This window comes from Syngnathus acus, chromosome 1, assembly GCF_901709675.1.
Source record: "Syngnathus acus chromosome 1, fSynAcu1.2, whole genome shotgun sequence".
Taxonomy (NCBI): domain Eukaryota; kingdom Metazoa; phylum Chordata; class Actinopteri; order Syngnathiformes; family Syngnathidae; genus Syngnathus; species Syngnathus acus.
In genome coordinates, this window is record NC_051087.1 from 2,963,089 (window position 1) to 2,983,596 (window position 20,508).

A 20,508-nucleotide genomic window follows, 5' to 3' on the forward strand; every position below is an offset into this window, starting at 1 on the left:
AATTTGACGTTTGTTTCCCGTCCCGGCGCAGGGTTGTGATTTTCACATCAAGGTAGCTGAGACGGATGACGAGCAGGTGGTGGGATGAAGTCGCGTGAGGGATTTAACCTGTGAGCCCAAACCGGTAAGTGACGTAGCTACGTAGCGCCAGCGCCAGCAGCGGGGCGCCCAACTGCAGACAATTAGCGGGATTTCTCGTTTGAAGTGTTTTGTGCGGTGGTGAAAATAGAGCAAATTAAAGATGAGACAATAATAGACAACCTCGATTCCGTGTTGTTGCACCAAAAAGAATTTTGCAACAATCATGTTCAATTTGAAACAAATACGAACTATGTTGAGAAAAGAAGTGAAGATGTGATATGCTCGCACATCTTTTCACTGGAGTCCATTGTCATGTGTCTTTTCCGATATTCCCTTCTTTTTGTTTCGTTCTTTTCTTGATTGTCTTAATTTGAATTGTAGTTTATTGTTTCTTTTTGCGCTGTCTTTATTTTTCCCCATTTTGTTCCCCCCATTTCAATTTCTTAAAGGGACAGTGTGTTTAGATTTTTCTGTGTTCGTTTGTTTTAACTATTAATTTCAATAATATGCCAAAAATCACATAATACAAGGTAAATTTTTTTAAATATAATCAGGGCCTAGTCATCTCAAATTATATTACATGGAGGTCGCACCTCCTCTTACAAGAAGGCTGACATGTTGCACCGTCATTTTTATTCTACGGATACCCCAAGGAGGCAAACTTAATTCATCACTTGAAGGAATGCTAAAAATCATATATGACCTTTTTCTTGCACCTCTCTTGGCAGTAGGCTTGCAAAGTTGCATTCTATTAGTTCACAACTTGTAAGTTTTACACACTGAACCTTTAAGGGGGAAAAAACAATCTAAAAGCCTCAAAATGAAGACAAAATGTGGAAAGTTTATGCAACAAATTTGGGGCAAATCACAGCATATTTCTATCAGACTATCAGATGTCATTTTTGGTTGTGCAACATAAACTGGACCATTGATGTGGCCAAAAAAAAAAACGACTTAACCAAAAAATAAGAACACAGTGTCGACCATTTCACACAGTATGTAACTGTATTGCGTTCTTTAATACTGCAAGACCAAATTATGCTGATGTTAAATTATGCCCTTTGTGGGAGTGTGTCGATCGTATATACACTTTGCCTTAATGTACGTACCGTGCAAAATGTCGTTTGTGTGAATTGAGAGAAAAGTGAATTGAGGTCACAACGCAGCAGGAATGCTTCCTTTTCATGTGCCATCCAGCGGGGTCACTCTTATGAACTCATTAGCGGAGAAATGCTAATGCAGCTCTCCGTACTTACTTACTCTCCTCCTCTTTTCTTCGTTTTCATTCCCGTCCAATTAGATCGGAAGGTTCCGGACGTCCGTGCCAACGCCGAGGTGTTTACTTTTGTGTTTTTCAAGGTGTTGCCTCGTCTCAATTACACAGCGGACAAAAGGCGCTGTCTGTATCCGGGCAGCTTGGCCGTGGATGCAAATGAGCTCGGGCGCTCCCGTTATCGTTTTAGCATCGGTTCTCAAACCTTTTGCACCTAGTTGCACCTCAGAAACGATAATGACATAAAAATACAGGAAGTCAGAAATTATATACTTTGGTTCCGTTAATAACACAACAATTGAGAACTACAAAACATGTTTATTTTTTTTAAAATACAACTGAACTGTAGATATTTATTTCATTATTTTCATTTGTTTTAACTTCTCATATAGAATACAAAATACTGAGTATGGCTGCGAAGTGCAAATATTACTTTTGTCCACTGGGGGTTGCCACCATTACATTCTACTCTGTAGTATCTGCGACGTTAAATGACAAAACCAGGAAATCGAATAAGGTGTGAATCTGCTGCATTTTGAGGCCTTCGGTTGTCTTTGTGTGTGTGTGACAGAATATACCTTTTTACGTGCCCAAATATTTTTTTGTGGCAGAATGGGCCCTGCAGGCCTGTATCTTAATAGGCCACAAATCCACCATGTCCCCAAATAAAAACCACATCCAAGGTATGAAATAAATAAAGAAATATATTTATTTATATATGTATATATATATACATATATATATAAATTTAAATACATAAATATAGAATATATGTTTCTGTTGAGAAGGTTTTAGGGGCTTGGTAGTGGTGTGGGGGGGTGCAGTTGTGAACAAGGCAGCTAATTAAATTAAAGCGTTACAATAATGAGGCAGAACACGCATCCTCTTTTTTCAGTGGCTGAAAACAAGACGAAATCTTAAATATTTTCTCTTTTTTTCCTCTGAAAGCTCGGTTGTGGGGCTCTAATTAACTCTTATAAAAGTGTGTGTGTGTGTGTGTGTGTGTGTGTGTGTGTGTCTGTGCTCTTTCCGCTATACTCTGGAATGCCGCCAGTCCCAGCTCTTTTCCACGCGCGCCTTCCAAAACCCCAAAAGCCTTTGATCTTATTTTTTTTCACCGCCTCCCCCCCACTAATGTCTCTCTCTCGCTCTCTCTCGCTCTCTCTCTCTCTCTCTCTCTCTCTCTCTCTCTCTCTCTCTCTCTCTCTCTCTCTCTCTCTTTTTCTCTCTCTCTCTTTTTCTCTCTCGCTCTGTCGCTCTCTCTTTTTCTCTCTCTTTCTCTCTCTCGCTCTGTCGCGCTCTCTCTCTCTCTCTCACTCTCTCTCCCCCCCCGACTCTCTCCCTCACTTGTTCCCTCCCTCGCTTGCTACTCAGCTGCTGGAAATGTTGGCCGAGCTCCACACTCGGACCAAATTTAGTCATACAAAGGGGAGGGGGGACGTGGGGGGTGTCAGGGGGGGAGTCGGGAGAGGGGAGGGGGGTGAGGAAGCGGGTCGGGACGAGGGGATGGAGGGGGCGAGGGGGAGGGGGGGGGCTACAGGGATGAAAGAGCCAGCCGCTGCCAGATCAAAGGCAGCCGCAGCTCCGCCCCCACTAACCCCCCCCCCCCCACCACCCTCTTCCTTCTCACCCCTCTCCCTCGCTCCTCCTCACCCTTCCTCCCTCGCTGCACTTTATAAAGTTGAGTCGGCTCAGAATGACTGGGATTCTCACGCATGCCACAAACCCTGCAACATGTAAAGAAGTACGCCCCCAAAAACTATGAAGACATTTTAGGTTCGCGAATTTCTGAAATGTCCACTAGCCAGCAGTTTTTTAGGGTCCAAAAGCTCATGCTGGGGCCCCCCATCCCTATGTTTGGACAACCCAGATTCAAATGAAGCAAAACAAATACAATGAGTTGTTGTTGTTGGATCCAAATCTTAACCCAACAATCTTAACATTGGTGGGCAAAAAAAAAAAAAAACACGATTTAAATAAAATGGACTGACCCATTACTTGGGTCAATTCGACCCAACTTTTTGGGTTGTTTTTTCCAAAAATATTGTGTCAAACTAACTGATTTGGATTATCTTTGTCTCTGCAGTTTTCAGATTGCAAAATCAAATAACTTAAAAAACAAAATCCAAAATGTACATTGACCAGAATCTGAGGAAAAGTTTTGGTGAGAACAAACTCCTTGCCGTTTAAAAAAAAAAAAAATCCCTCCTGCAAAATGGCCAAAATAAAGTCAGCCCAGCGTTGTCAGTGGCTCAACTTTAACTCGGGCCTTGGAGGTCTTTCCAGGAATGGTGGAAAACGGAGCCCCTCCACCACTGGCAGCACCAGCACGCGTGCTTCCTTTGAGCAGTGGCTCCACGCGTGGGCTTGTGTGCGCGCGGCCCATTTGTTTGGGAGAACTAAAGTGGGAGTGTCAATCAGTGCTGACTGGAGAAGAGGAGGAGGAGGAGGCGAAAGGAGGAGGCAAAAAGAGGAGGGAGCAGCTTCATTACCAACACACGCTCACACACACCGGTTACATTACACCGTGGAAACGCTGCGGGAGCGCCGGGAAAGTCTTCTCCGCGGAGCGTGTGCCTTTTGGGTTGAACATCACCTTTCTTTTGCCTTTCTCAAGGACTTTGGATGCGCACATCCGAACATTCTTTCTCCACTTCTCCCCCGGGACCCACTTAGGACTATCACATGCATTTTCTTCCCCATTTTGCTGTGGATAGATCATCTTTGAGTGAAAAGTCCTGATTGGTGGACGTTTGCGTCCTTTTGTTTCCCCTCTGCAGGGGGTCAACAACTTGGCTCCTTCCACTGGGAGTTGCTCTACTCTTATTTTTTTTTCCCCCACAACATTTTTGGGGTGTCTTTTTTGTCAGGGAGGGGGGGATTGTGGGTGCAAAAAGAGGCGAGACGACATGCCTCAGTTGTCAGGCGGCGGCGGCGGGGACCCGGAGCTGTGCGCCACGGACGAAATGATCCCGTTCAAGGACGAGGGGGAGCCGCACAAGGAGCAGATCTTCGCCGAGCTCAGCCACTCGGAGGAGGAGGGAGACCTGGCCGACATCAAGTCGTCGCTGGTCAACGAGTCTGAGGGAAGCCCCAACAGCAACGGCCATGATGTGAGTCACTTGCTCAAAAAATAAAAAGAAATAAAGTGAGGCCACCACCTCTGTTTCATTCATGCAAAAATCCTTCCATTTATTCCAGTTATTCCTATCAGGGGTCAAGTCCTCCAAGGCCCATACTAAATTTACAATCACAAAAAAATATTCTGCATTGTATATTCTATTTCGACTTTTTTGTTAGTAGCAATTGCATTTTGCACAGGGGACCGAATTAAATGCTCTCTCGGGGCTGCTATATGGCCCACGGGCCCTAAGTTGGACCCCACATGAATCCATTGATTTAGCTTGAAACTTGTTTTTTATTAATACATATTGTGAATTAGCTATTGATTGTTTTGCTCTATTGAGGCCTTGCAAGGTGTCAGCCAATATGGGAGATCAAATGCTATTTTTGGGTCGGAATAATATTTATGTAAAAAAAAAAAAAAAAGACTGATTCTAAACTTGTATCAAAAAGCATTGCACCTTTTACTTTAATACAGTAAATGGATAGTCACTTAATATAATGTTACAAATATCAAAGCATTTTTATTATGCATCAAGAGCAGGTGTAAATCTCAGATGTTCGATGTTATTGTCAGAACGTCTCGTCGTTTAATCTGGGAAATGTGTTGCAGAGTCGAATGTCACATCATTGCAAATTTAAATTGCATCGGTGATGACAAAAATACATGTAACAAGGCTTTTGGACCTTTTTGTTTTGTGTTATTCTCAATATGTGCATTTCTAATGAACATTTGCAGTGTGAAAAGGAGTTGGAATATTTTTCAAATTATTTATAGTATTTTCTTAATATTTTTAGTCAATGTAGAATATTCCTTCCATTTAAAACAAAATGCATGAATTTATTGTGAACCCTTTTCTAAATATTTGCAGCATTTCCTATTCAATTTGATGAATTCAATTGGGAAAACTTTCATTTTAAACTGTATTTGCAGTTTAAAAACAATCCGAATATTTGTAGTATGTTTTCTAATATTTATGCTATTATTCCCTAAATATTCACAGTATTCGTTCTCAATATATGTTGATTTTTATTCTAAATATTCGCAGTGTTTTTTTGTTTTTTTTAATTATTACAAATGTTTAATTCTTGTACAGCTTATTAACTCACCATCACAAAGGATCAAGCTTCTTTGCGCGCACACACACACACACACACAGGTTGCAGTAGAAATTAACAAAAAGGAGCAAGTTATTGAGATGCTCTGTCATTATGTTGATGTTAATGAAATTTGGGGACCCCTGTTCGGACTGAGACTGCGAAATATTCCGAGACGTGAGGCTGACGTGAACTGAATGTTAATTAGGATGCACGAGAGGTTCCCCCTCGCACAGCTGGAAGCCATCCTGAAGAGTTTGTGCGTGTGTGTGCGTGTTAGCTCTTCTCCTCAACCCTAACAAAAACTGGGTGAGTGAAATGCATTTTTGGGTAGCAAAAAAAAAAAAAAAAAATTCAATTTGTGAAGAAAAAAAAAAAAAGCCCCGCTGACAGCCTTAATAGATCTAAGATTGGCGGCTGGAATGAAAACGAGTGAACTCATAGGAAAACAAGTTAATTTGTAAAGCCCCTCAAGGCCATGGCGCCTTAATTAAGTGGGAGAGACGCTTGTCTGAAAATGTATGTGTGTATGTGTGTGTGCGCCATGTTGTCAAGCAAAAAAAAAAAATCATCCCAGGCCTTGTTATTGTGCGGTCTTCTGACCACATCAGCAGCTCCGAGTGTCTTAACAGAATCTGAAGGCCCTCCCAATCGATTCACCGCCATTCAATTTCTCCCTCCTCTTTTTCTTTTTTTTTTTTTTTTTTTCGCCTTCTCTTTCACACAGGCGGCAAGACAGTCCCAAGACTCGTATCACGAAAAGCACAGAGAGCATCCCGATGATGGTGAGTGACGCAAAAAGATTCCTTTCTCCTTCATGTGCCAGGAATGGGAGAAATGTTTTTGAATGCTGCTTAATGCGAGGCCTTTCCACAACAATCACATGAGATAGAAAACATTTTGTATCTTCAGTTTGTTGCTATTTTAAGGCACTTGTTGTACAATTACAACCCTCAAAACTCAAATCAACAAGAAAAATCCCTCGTTGATCCAAAATTAGGTGGACACAAAAAAGTCTCAAAGACCCATGACTGAAATTAAACAGTTGGCTTGTTATTTGTTTCATTCACATTTTTACATTCACCGTCATACAAGTGAATAAAATCAAACGCAGTGGCAAAAAAATGAAGTCACAGTTTCACTTGTGATAAATTGTTGTGTGGAAAATAAAATGTCTGTGGAAGTAGTTGGCTGACTGTCAATACAAGTGTAAAAATAAGTTAACGACTGTAAATTGTCAATGTACACAAAATAGATTTTCCCATACAGATAAGAAGCATGTTGCATGTTGTTGTTTGTTGTTGCAGTTGAGTGGCAGTCAATTTATATGCTAGCCCAACAGCCTTGCTAATCCTGTCGTAAACTAACAGAAATACTCATTTAGCTAATGTCAAATGAAAAAACCGTCTTAATTGGATGTGTTTTGGGATTAGCTGAAGAATTTTTGAATGACGTGCTGGCGGCTGTGTAAAACTACGGAGCAAAGATCTGAATCCAGAACCCCAACACTGTGAAGCAGACATGCTAACCACTAGCTAGCAAACTTTTCCGCTCATACTTTTCTGAAATCATCATGGTCCGCCAAAGTTTTTTTTGGTCCCGTCTCCATATTTAGATCAATCCCGCTGGCACCCGTCACGCGTTTGCCGCAATAAACGCGGCGTCGGGGGGTCACACGCGGGCGCCACTCGGGGCCCTCGCGAGCCTATTTTGGAGTGACCTCCGCTTGACGCGTCATCGGCGGGGCCTTTGAGGCGGAGTGTGCCTCCTCTTTGTTCGCCCCACCCCATCCCTTCTCTCAAACCAAACACTGGCTTTCTTCACAACAAGATTCATGTTGCTGTCGGGCTAAATACCACAAACCCCCCCCATTCGGACTCCCCCACACCCGCCCCTGGCTTTCTTACAGAGTTGAGTGGCGAGTGGCGCTGAATTGAGTCCTCTTGTATTCTCCTCCTCCTATTCTTGTCGTCGGGTCATAGAGGAACAGTTGGGGCGTCTCCTGTTTTGACACACTCTGTATGTTCTTCTAATTGGTGCTAATTGGCACAGAGGGGCTCCATTGTTCCTGCACATAATACAATTTAGTCAGAGTCCATCGCGAGGCCGCCGACAAAAAGCCGGGGCGAAATGGACTGCGGGTTAAAGCGATATTATTATTCAGTGTGATTTATTGACAGAGGTCGGTTGTAGCATATTAACTTGACCCATTTTTTGAATCGTACTTTTGTCAAAAATGACTGACAGTTATGATAAACGTTCACCATGGAAAAATGCCCTAAAAATATGAAAAACAAAATACTGGGATTTAGAAAAAGAAAAAAATCTGTGAATGTGCGACTCCGCAACTGTCGAACCAATCTTACTGTGTCCTGTACTGTCTTGTATCAAATTGATATTTGTGTTGTTGTTTTTTGCCAGTGAAACATCAAGACTTGTACAGCAAAGGCCACGGGTACCCGAGCTACCCTAGCTACATCATGATGGGCAATATGAACGACTCCTACATGAGTAATGGCTCCCTCTCGCCGCCCATGCCCAGAACGGTCAGTACTTGAATATATATTCCATATGCATCCTAATCAATTAAAATATTATGGAAAATGCAATTTGTTTTGTTAGGCTCCCTCTAGTGGTAGAATACAGAATCACCTTAATAATTAAATGTTTTCCTAATACTCTGCATAACATTTCAAGTACAGTACTTCTGTTAAGTACAGTTTAATTGTATTTAAGGACATTTATTTTTTTTAAATAGAATTTGCTTCATTGAAGCCCAACATTCATGTTCAAACAGTAACAATTTTACACCAAGTAAGAATAATATTAAATAGACTATGGATAAGTGTAATAAGCTTGTGTTGCGTGCACGGGAAATGTTTTCTGAACTTTCCGTACATAACCTAACATTAATGAAATACGAAAACACTGCTCGTCTTATATCTTTAACACTTTCAAAAGTCTTAGTCGGCATAAAAACAATACACGCTGTGCCGTAACTGCGAGACAACCTCCTTGTTGCCGCTCATTCTTTTGGCATAAATGTCACAACAAAAGTCATCCCCGTCCGCCTTCCTCCGTAATGGCCTAAATTTCAAACCAGCTGCAGATTGGAAATCGGCGGCTTCCTGTGTCCCCTCGCAGCTGTCCACACTAATGTTGTTATGTCCACGCGCGTCTCCAAATACTGCCCGGGTCGACTGGCTGCCTCTCGGCACGTTATATTACTATATCACACAATGACTTCTTGAAAGTTTCTTCACTCTTCATATATTATTTGACATTTTATCGGTCCAGAGGCTGATCGTTGCTGCTGTGTGTAATGGTGTCATATTGAAATTTTGTTGTCTTTCTTTAGATTTGGATGTTTCTACTTTGTCTAGTAAAACGATTGCTTACGATAATTAGTAGTAGTTTGCGCAGCGGTGAAAGAATGTTGTTTGGAAGATGAATGAATGAAGGAATTTTTCTTCTTCAGACCATAAAGTAGTTAGTTGGAATCAACAGCGCCTCTGCTGGTAGGAGTTGAACAGTGCGCTCTATTGCATTAATATGCCATAATTTATTTGGCGTTCGGTTTCAAAAATGAAAAAAAAAAAAAACTGCAGCCACACGCCATCTGAATTCTTTATGTCTCCGATCACATGGAAGCGCTTGAGGAGGTCGGCTTGGAGAGCCACCAGAGGAAATTACCTTTCCCAGCAGACTTTACTGTATGAGGCCCAGCCGAGGTGTGCTCACTGCCAATTTTTTTTTTTTTTAAAGCCTTTTGTTGTTTTCATTTACCACATTCCCTCTTCTGCCCCGAATCTTCCTCTCTTGGAGCCATCTTGAATAAAACAGAAGTCATTCTTAACGCCTTTGTCTCACCCGATGGCAGCGTGGCAGACACCACGGCCGCCGCCGCCGCCACCGCCGCGGTATATATCTGCAGGCCTGGGATCAGTTTTCACTCACATCAAAGGCTCCGTCTTTCTTTCATTCCCCTCTATCCTCCCAGCCCACCAAGCCCCGTCACAGTCGTTTTGGATTGATTTCCATTCACCATGACATTCCTGCACACATGCCGTCCAGCCATGACAGAGCTGTCGGGAGCTGCTGATTGTCAGCAGATTTTTATGTGGCGTTCTTCTATTCTTTTTTTTTTCTTTTTTCCCCCGCTGCTGTACGTTGTGCTTATTACCGAGCTTTCTGCTTTGTTTTATCGATGTATGTTTGAGCTTCAACTCCGGCAAGTGATCATTTGCATTTCTTGATTCTTCTTCGCTGCGGCGCACCTTCGTCTTGATCTCTTTGTAAAACAAACCACCCAAATGGATGATTTGCGTTTCTGGCACGCCTTCCCGGATGACGCGTGTACCGTTTGAATCATCGCATAGTCGACCCGCCAACCCTTCATGACGGCAAAGATCTGCCTTGTTTGCGGCTTTGAAGAGGATGTTTCCGTGAGTGGTCCAAAACTCTAAATCGGGATTTGGAAATGACGGATTCTAAATAAAGACCGTGCATTGGATCTATTACAGGAACAGTCTGCCACCGTCATGTCCTGATTCCGTCGCACAAAACCGCACACTGCTTGTAAAAAAAAAAAAAAAAAAAAAGAACGGAAGCGAGCTTCTTGGCTTGATTTGCAGGTGATCTCCATCTGTGTTGGAACAGCTTCAGAAGGAGAGGGGATGGAGTCACTGAGTGTTGCGGTCGATGCCATACATGCATACAAAATCTCAATCCACCAAAGGACCTCTCTGATAATGTTTACTGTACCAACCCGACCCAATGTTGGCCTTAGGGCACCGTCGCTCTCTTCCTCAATTGCAAATTCTTGTGGCAAGGAAGACGGAGACTTTTCCTTTCCTTTTTGATGTGGCGGGAATGTGACGGATCTAGCTAGGCACTGTCTTGCAGCGTGGAATGGCTAACCCGGGCTTATCTAACTGGATTTGCTTGGACGGCTTCGGGGGTCCTCGGCTCATGCCCTGTGGACGATCCCTGTTATTTGGGGATATTGAAAACACTGCGTTGACCAGCAAGCGTCCGTGTACATGTTGGATGTTCTTAGAAGAGACGTTCCTCAATTTTCTTGGGCCGTTTGCTATTTGGCACCACCCAGACACATGGAACAAAAACTAGTCTGTTGATCTGCAGTCGGGAAGAGGTTTTATCGCTAAAACAAATGTTGCTTCCACCTTCGCCTATGTACACATATCAAACTGTCTCAGTCATGTAATATGGTAGTAAAATATATTTTGAAATTCCCTCGATAAAATCATAATACGGCTTCGGGTTGGGAAATCGTAACCCCAAACGAAACATAGACCGCAACTTATCTCCCCAAATGAGGCTGTACAGGGACAAGTAAAAGATTGAGAAGGGCAGCTTCTAAAGTTCTTCCGTATGTTTGGAGTAGCAGCTGGATGGCACGTGATCGCAGCTCTCAGTTGGTCTCCGGCTGGATGATGTCAATAAAGCAAACGGGTCACGGTGACATTGATGTCATCTGCAGTGCAGCTTTTAGCGAGCGGCGTAAGATGCGCGTTGCGCCAAGGGGACCTCACGCACGAGAAACACTTGGTCCTCCTCAAAGCCTTTGTAGATGCCGCCGTCGCTCGGATCTCTTTCTAAACGGCGCCATTAACGCCCGGGGTTCCGCGACACACTCGCTCCATATGTACGGCTCCAATCCACGCCATGTGGTTGCAATCACCTTATCTGTGCCTTTCATGCGGTGGAATGGAGCTCGGTGTTCAGGCGTACTCTGGGCCCTTTTTTTTTTTATATATATAAATGAGAAACAGAAGTTGCGCTTAAAATGTTGATTATTCTGGAGAATTGAATTTTCTTACCTTTGTTGGCATTGAGTTTAATTAAAAAAATGTTGATGTCTCTGGAGTGGCGTTTGGTGCTTCTCCAAGTTTGGATTGTTGGGGCCTCGGTTGAGGTCTTGTAGAGGAACGTAACACGGAATCCTTGAAAATTTAAATTTGGGGATTTTTGGATAATTTTCTTTTTTTTTTTTTAGTTGTAGGTGGTGAAGATCTTTGAACATGTGTGCAAATGTGTGCTTGGTTCGGCTGCCACATTTCACTCCGGTTTAAAATAGATACAGTAGTCCATCAGAAACATACGACACTGTCTTGGAAATTGGACGGCCCGCATGGAATGCCTAATAAAACAAGCGCTGCTAAGACAAAAAGTGCCGCTCAGTGTCTTTGTGCTTGTGTCTCGGGGCGCGGTTCACCCCTCAAAGCAAAGCGGGCTGAGAAGATGACGCTGGTCACGGAATCGGATGCGGCTCAACCGAATCGAGTGCTCAGCGGGTCAGTCGGGCCACAGCTGCTCCGAGGGCCTCACTCGGCACATGCAGCCTGGTGCCGGCCGATCATCTCCAGGGTCAACCTTGCCAAGCTCACCCTTAATTCCCCTCTTGTATTTTAGAGGCTCCGGTGTCGACGACCAAATCAGAAACAGAATCAGATCTCGTGGTCCTACCTCTGAAGTCTGATAATAGCCGAGGCAAATTTGTACCCCCGTTCTGTGTCGGCGATGATAATACCAAACAGCCATGCGCCTTTCCTACACATTCTGACACACAGTCGAATTCTCACGTCTGTTCCTGCTTTGATACTTTCTCGGAATATTGAAACTAGGTCTACTTCCTACCCAGTTCTTCAATTCTGGTTATAATGACACGTAACACGGAATCATGGGGCAAATCGAAACCTGCTACGCTAACTGCGATAAAATTAGCCGTATATTTGAATTACAACCGTGCACACGCTAACCACGCTAAAGTTAGCCATCATAATCATAACCGTAGCACGCCTCCAAAGTTTGGAATCGGGTTAAGCTTAGCTGTAAGAATATAAGATCAACGTTCCCTCAAGTGAGATGAATAGCTGCCGTTGAGGGATAAAGGGTGAGCCGCAGTTTCGGGGGGTCGACAATGAGAGCACAGGAGTGAAACATGGGTGCAAATCCCGCCGGCTGTGTCCAGAATCGGCCGAGGCGTCAACAGAGCCCGCTTTGTTCGCCGGGCGAAGAAGCGAGCGCTCTGATGATCAATAGCCGCTCTGTGGCGTCGAGCGAGATGGTCAGCGCTCTTCATCCCTCCTCCTCTTTCATATTTTTTCAGAAGCTCATTATTTCTTTCTGCTGTGGGTGCATGCATGTATCTGACAGCGCTGAAATATTAATGGTCCCCAGTGTAGGAGGTTGGTAAAGTCGACCTGCATCGTTACAGTACAAAGAGGAGGGGTGGCGGTGGCGGGGGGTCTTTATGAGCCAAGTTGTGCAATGAAAGGAAGGCCGTTGCAGTGTTCTTTTTTGGTTTAAACACCAAGACTCAACTTTTAACACAATCATCACCTCTTAAGCTGAGCACATTCAGTAACGTTACAAAATTATTGTCATATGTGAATTAAATTGGCATACGGGCTAGACAAAAGACCAAAGTGGATTTTACTCGTCGTACATTTAAATTTTTTTTTTTTTTTTACTGGCAAAAACTTTATTGGACATACACTTGTCGGCCAGAAATACAAAACATCTCATGAAAAATATCCTTTAGATGCTTGCAAAGTGGTCCACTGCGCGTCGTTGGTATCCTCAAAATGTCATTTTGGGACGTTCGTAAATGGAAGACCTTCTGTGCTTGATCCCAAAGACATCAAAATAGCCCAGGCCCAATTTATTTTTTTATTTTTTTCAAACAACAGGCCAAGCAGGTTTCTGCGTAGCATAAATTTTCAGTTGTCTTTGAGATTAAAGCTAACCAGACAAAAATTGCTTACGTGGAGCATTAAAAAGAACTGCAGTTTGGGAATCCCCTCTTTAACGCATTTTTGCTAGCATAAATATGGAGTTCAGTTTTTGAGGTGAAAATGACATCATACAAAGTATTTTATTTAAAACAGACTCGATGTAATTAATAATAGTGACCACTTCAGAGTGTACCCATCTCGAAGCAATCACCCAAAGTCCACTGGCTCCAGTAAACTCGCGCTCCGGGTGAGGATAAGCGATACAGAGAACGGATGAATGGAAGGATTTGTATGGCGCTTTTCTCGATACTCAAAGACGCTTTGCAAAAAAAGTCTGTGTACACAAACAAAACACACAGGAAAAAGAAATTCATGCTAACAGTAAAAAATTTTTTTTTAACTTTTCTGTGGTCTCATCTATGATTTTTTTTTAAATTGATTTGGCAAGGGGAAAAAAACTCTAAAACGCGGTACATTTGTGAACCGCCATGCCACACAATGTGGGAGGACAAACGAGGTGAGTTCTCTCTGCTGTCGTTTCACTTTGTGTGGTCTCGCGTCTCTCGGCCATTTAAGAAAAAAAAAGGAAAAAATGCTGCCATTTGTGCGGGGGGGAAGAAAGAAAAGAAGCCTGTGTTCAATTTTTCGGGAATCCCATAAAAGTTTGTCGCTCCTTTCATTTCGTCAGCGCAATTGAAAACAAATGTCGCCTCCCTTTTTGAACCGGCCAATTATGGAGTTGCGAAAATAGGAATCGCGTTCCCCTTCTGCTCCTTGCTGCTTCCTGCTCACTCACTTTTTACCCCTTCACCTCCTTCTCTTCCTCTCCTTATTTTTGAAGCAACCAAAGGGCGGTGGTGGTGGTGGGGGGGGGTGGCACTGATGTCAAAGTCAAAACCAAGAGCATTAAGAAAACTGGCGAAATGCAATACAGCTGCAATCCGACATGACGCTCGAAAATAGGGCTGAGGAGCAGAAAGCCTCTCTGCCGTATTCCCAGGGCGCGCAACTGCTCCCGGCCTTGGCTTTGATCTCTTCAAAGCCTCCTGCCTCCTACTAGATGGAGAGTCTTGGCTGCGCCAGCGAGTGCCGGAGAGGCAGGCAGGGGGGGGTGATTTCTTTCGCAAAGAGGGGGTGGGAGGGGCCGTTAGCCATCATCTTTTCCCCTTTTCCGAGGCTGAAATCAATCACGGTTTCGAGGCAATTACAGTGAAGCGCCGCTTCGTTAGCCGCTATTTGCTGTTTTGTTGCTCAAGCGATAAAAGGATGACTTTGGCGCCATTTTGTCGAAAATCCGTGTTGTTGTTTTTACTTTGATTGATGAAACTTTCCCCACAGTATGTGTCTTTGGATCATCTATGGTGTTCGATTGTGTTTAGGCTAGTTATGCTAGCTAATGCTAAGCCTTTTAGGCTCAGGATTGTGTACATGCTAGTGTTTTGCTAATTTTTCCTCACTAGTGTAAATCAATCCAAACTAAAAAACAGTCTCGGTTTTAAGGGCTTTGTCCCGATACAGTGTAGCGTGTAATTCAACCCGGTTCTGGATTAGTGACTCTTGGAACCTGTAATCTGGGAGACGCACCAGGGCTTGGCAGCCCTGGAGTCACCAGGAACAAGCACTTTGAGAAGAAAAGGGGGAGTTGGTGGGGGCAAGCTGTCGTCCAGCAGAGCAGAAAATCGCAGCACAATGCGAGCGATTACACTTGCAGATGAAGCCATATTTACGGCAGGGCCGAGGCCTCGGAGCGCTAATGAGACGTCTTGCCTTTTGTGTTACAACGCCACATACATTATGTCAATGATTCCCGACCACCAGTAGTGTATGAAAGAGAAGTAAAAAAAAGGCAACAAACTATATATTTTAAATCAATGTTTTAAGATGCGTGAAAATTTAATTTCCCACATTTCACGACAAAGGAGAGAGTTTACGGCGCTATTTTTGTTTGGAGACTTGCCGTGAGATTTTTCGAATGTAAAAACTGTGCCGTGACTCACTGAAATGTTGCGTTATGTCACCTCCCGCCATTGTAGGCCTCCTCCCCAGTACCTACTGCCACCTTTCACTGCCCCGCCCCCCCCCCCCCCCCCAGTCGCCTCTCCCTGCCTCAGTGCCATATCTCTATCCCTCATGCCCCACCACAGTCAGCTCCCAAATGCAAGCTTGGCCAAGTTTTCTGCCTCCGGCGCTCAATTTACTATGGCTGGAGTGGGGAGGGTAGGGGGGGGGGGGAGTCAAAGACGAAAGCAAAGCAGTTTTGAATGTTTCTCATCTCCATTGTGTCTTCTCAAAACTGCAGTGTCGTCACTTAATGTCTGAGAACACTGCAAAAGACACCATTCACCTCATGGTGTAAAATGGGTGTCTGCGCCATTGTGGGAGTGAACAGCGGTGTGTGGTATAAATGGCGCAAGCGGACTCTATACAGTACAGTGCGTTTAAAAGCAACTGCAAGATCGCCACTTGTAATATAGTAATGAAGCAAATGGCTATTTGAAAAGCTCTAGCCAATGATACAGACACTCCCCACACTTCACTTTTGAGCCACGCATTCTGTCCATGTAAAATGATAGGAATATGGAAATCATATGGACTGTGTATGCAGAATTTCCCATCTTGGTATGGCTCTGCGTTTTTGCGGCTGTTGCATCTGCGATTTTGTCACGTCATGCAGCTGCGATTCAAACTGGAGATCCCAATCGGATGCGTGGCTTTTTTTAGGCCATGCCGTGACGTCGTTGCTTCATCGTTCGCCGTGATGAAATTGCTGAAAAACAGACTCGCTTTGGCCTCGAATGACAATTGTTGCATTACCACAATTAAACGGAATAAAAATGAGTCACATGATGTTTTTGGCACGCAAGCATTGGCGCGAATTCCCGTTTCCGGCGTTCACACACTTGCGGGTTGCGTTTGTTGGAAATAACCGAGCTTTTCTGCCACCCCCCTCGGTGCTCGCTGATGTCACCGGCATGAGAACAAGGCCTTGTTTTTCTCCCCCCCCCCCCTGAGCAGTCACTTGATGCAGGATGATGAAACCCACTTAGATATCTAGCAAGAATATATTAGTTCCTCTGACGAGCTCGCTGAGCGCTCCGTGTTTCTTTTGATCATCGAGCTGCTCTCTCGCTCTCTCCGGCTGATGGAAGGCACACGCTTTCCTCACGGGATGCACGCATTAAATAAATTAGCTATACTGTCCTATTACGATCAGGGCTTGAGTTGAAACAAAGCCGAAGAGGAACCGGGCCCGGGCTTTAAAAATATATATATAAAGGTGGGCCGCTGAATGTATTTATGTGGCATCAATGGAAAACGGTATCCGTCTCAGCGGGGAGTCGTCAAATGCACCGGGGGTCATAAACTGCGCTCAGGGTAGAGGGAGGCAGGTGAAGCTTTTTATGTCCCGCGATGGCGAGACATCACACAGGCGTCCTCCACTTTGAGCTGACCGGCATCAAACGACGCATCAAAACCGGCGGATCAATCCACTCCTCCTCTGTAGCTGAGATGAAAGCTGAATGCGACCGCTGCACCCCCTCTGACAGCCTCCGTCATTACAAGCGGCTACTTTCAAAGTTAGCGCACCAAACAATGCCAAATTGCCCGCAGGGCGTCTTGGATTACCGAGCTGGTATATTACCAAATTGTCGGTTATAAAAACGATAAGTCACAATAGTCAATGGTAATAATTGTCACGGCTCACTTCATTGCTGGAATTGGTCATGTGACGTTGGCAAATTGAACCCATAGCACTGTGATGTCATCGCAACTGGCAATGCAAGGCAAAATGGCCGCCAAAACGGGTCCATTCTTCTGCTGAATTCAAATTCCACAAACTCACTATTAATTGGAATACTGTGTTGTTGTTTTTTTGCTAGTGACAGGGGTGCACGTGGCACATGTTTTGTATCTATGGCATCGGGTGCACTAGCATTACCGCGACATCCGACCGGGCTTAAGGACGTTGTTTTGTGCTCCCGAAATCCAACATTAGCATCTCTTTCAATCAGGATTGGGGGGGGTTGGATAAGCAGACCATGTCGTACACGCTCATTGTTATGTTAGCATTGAACGCACGCAACAAAAACCTAGCTAATTGACAAGGGGCGGAGTCCTAGCGTGTTCATCTCCGTGAAGAGCTTCTTGAGGTCGACGGAGAAGCAGAAAAGCCATTTGTTAGGCTTTGGGGATCAGATCTGAATAGTTTTTTTTTTTTTTTAATTCACATACTAGCGGGGACCCTGAAGGTGTATGGTGTGATTAAGGGCTAATTCCAGGCTGAAAGGCAGATGTTGGACATTTTTACCACTTAATCCCCTAAAACACACCCAATGAGTGGGCCTGACGGGATTGTTGTACAGTCCATAAGCCCAAAGGTTTGTCATGTCATCATGAATACTGCTTATTATACTTCCGGCAAAAATGACACAAAATACTCAGTGAGACATTTCAAGTTAAATACAACTGAACTGTGATTCATTGGCATGCCACTAGATGGAGCTGGCAGAATTACTGTAGTGGCTCATCTTGAATGTCGGTATCACTATCGCTGCGATTGTTTGTTATTATTTTTTTGGGCAATAATTGAGCTGAGGTTTTAATTGTTTGGAGGCATCTCATGATCTCAAGCTCCATACATGACCCACACAGGCCTTAGGTTGCGAGGACTTGCTCTAGCCCATCCTAGGAGTCATTGAATTGTCATTTGAGGCCAGGTCAGCGTGCCTTGAGGTGAAAAGATCTATTTTTAGTCCTGCGATTTTCAGGGGTGGCTAGGTCAGGCAGAGGCCGGGACGCAGGTGCCTCAGTACCTGAGGGGCTCCGGGGGACCTGCCCCAACAGACGCAACCCCCGCACGGTACGTCTGATCCCTTTGTAATGCCCCCGTGAAGACGACGTGCTTGTTGAGCCGCCGATATTTTTGTCGCTTCTATTCTGGCTCGTCATGTGAGTGGGAGCGCATCCGTCGGAAAACTAGGTCAAAACCGTCTGTCGTTCCAAAAGCGCACCGCCCCAACCCGCCATCCATCCCACTTTTTTTTTTTTCTTTTCCCCCCTCAGCCGTTGAAAAATGCTCACAGCCAACTCTGGTCTAACCCTTTCCTCTCCAAAGGTGTATTGTGTAATATGGCTTAGTCCCGCGCTGGTCTCTCCACAGGTAGAGCTGCACAAAGAGACCCCCGCCAGACTCGTTTTTCCCACCCCGTCAACGCCGAGCTCCCAAATCCAAAGTGACAACCATTCAGGCTGAGAATATACCTGGGCGCGAGCTGGGAGTCGAGGGAAGTAGGGCTGGCGCATTGTGTGTGTGTGGGGGGGGGGGGGGTGCGCGCTATCTAGGTGTCGCAGGCAAATCCACTCTTGTTCATCACGTGCGAGGCGGCCTCGTTCATGACGCTTTTGTTATTGGGAGATGGTTAGCATGCTAATTAGCCTGTGCTGGTCGTGCTTCATTTAACAAGAACTGCTGAGATTTATGGCCCCAAAATGACAAAAAAGAAATAAATAAAAAACAAAACTAGACTACAAAATAATGTATGAAAATTAAATTGTTTATTTCATAAAAATTATTAGTTGATACATTATCTTTATTGTAAAACCAGACTTTTTGTATTCTAAAATGGTTTCATATATTTTTTATTTTAATCTTAATTAAACTGAAAAAAAATCTGTAATATTTTTTTTAATTGACTTCCAATTAAAGAATGTAAATATTCTGATCCCTTTTTCATTGTAATTTAATATGTATTTTTATTGTATTTTATCTACACACAAAACTACTTGTACGAAGGCTAGCGCGCTAGTTCCCCGGTGCTGCCATTTTTATTTTGGTACACCTCCCGGGGCCTCGTTCAATGCGTATGTCGGCGCCAAAGCTCACTCAGCTTTGCTGCTAACGATAAATCATGCAACGTTTCTATAAATATCGCCGATTGAATCAGAGGAGCAAACTCCAATGCGCTCCAAACCTTTCCCTCCTCCGTGCACGTGGTTGAGCTTTGCGGAGGAGATCCAATTTAAGGCTCCCAGATTAACATTCCCCGTGCTTGAAAACAGGCACTCGATCGCGGCAATTAGCTATTGATGCGGCCTAAATGCAGCTAACGCCCCCCTGAGATCTTCATCTATTTCATATCACATCCCTGTATTAATCTGGAGAACATTCCTTTTGCTGGTTTTCCGCCATTGTTTGACATGCTCAGTGCTTGCGACTCGAACTGAATGAATGTGGTGTTCCGACAAAACCACCAAGCCCAAAGTAGACGGAAGCCCGTAGTCTAGACCGGGTTTTGTCCTCACCCTTTAATTTGCCCAAAACCAAAACAAATTGAAGTGATACTTACATTTCTGTAGAAGTCGTTCTGATTTTTCGCAACTTGAAATCAACACGATGGAAACGTGAGCGAGAAAAGAGTTGACTTTTTCATTTTTAAAATGTCTAAATGTATATAAAAATGAACATTATTTTATTATATATGATAGATATATTTCTTTATATTTGAATATCATTTATGTTTGCAATAAAAGCTCACATGGGAAGCATCAAAATTGTTTGTACCAAGTTAGTGCTCCCTCCCTCCCCTTCAAAAAACTCTGCAACGTATAAAAATTACCAGTGGAATCACCGTTTTGAGAAATCGGATTGAGCCTTTTTCATCTGGGGCAGGCACATTTCACACAAATTATCCTCGTTGAGATCATCGCCGCCATAGACAGAACGAGAGCGAGAGAGCGATGGAAGCGTGATTGGTTTGCTCGGAGCGCACGCGCTTCCTGCCAGCTGGAGGATGACGGGTAATCCATCTCGTGCTGTTGGAGACACTCGGCTGTTAATAGCGCCTTTGTGCTGCCGTGCCGACTCATTCAAGGCGTGCCGTGGAGCGTGACCGCATTTGACACTACTATGTAGAACTTTTCAATCTGTGGGTTGCGGTCTGAAATGAGTCCCGCAGATACATGCGCGGGAATGCCGCTGACTATTCTTACTGCCTTTTTGTTGCATAATTTAGCATTTGTAACTCAGCCACTCATACCATTCACACCTCGATTTAAAGTATTAATTCATATTGCTGTCTTGTAATAATAAAAAGTTGCCTGGTGTCATAAATAATTTTGGATTCTGTTACGATCGCTGTCTAAAATGAGCCCCATGGCAGTCCGACAAAAAGG

The 20,508-nt window shown here is 44.1% G+C and overlaps 1 protein-coding gene across 5 annotated transcripts in view; it reads left to right on the forward strand.

Moving 5' to 3' along the window:
* lef1 (lymphoid enhancer-binding factor 1) overlaps window positions 1-20,508 on the forward strand; it is a 34,913-nt gene continuing 14,405 nt past the window's right edge. Inside the window, exons 1-4 of one of the 5 annotated variants that reach the window (XM_037251497.1) lie at window positions 1-124; window positions 4,135-4,467; window positions 6,303-6,360; window positions 7,997-8,121. In XM_037251497.1, coding sequence (XP_037107392.1) covers window positions 4,264-4,467; window positions 6,303-6,360; window positions 7,997-8,121 — 387 coding nt within the window. In that variant the 5' untranslated portion in view covers window positions 1-124; window positions 4,135-4,263. Of the gene's footprint in view, window positions 125-3,616; window positions 4,468-6,302; window positions 6,361-7,996; window positions 8,122-20,508 lie in introns of those variants that run through there. The other 4 variants (XM_037251506.1, XM_037251491.1, XM_037251522.1 and 1 more) reach the window with 4 other exon arrangements.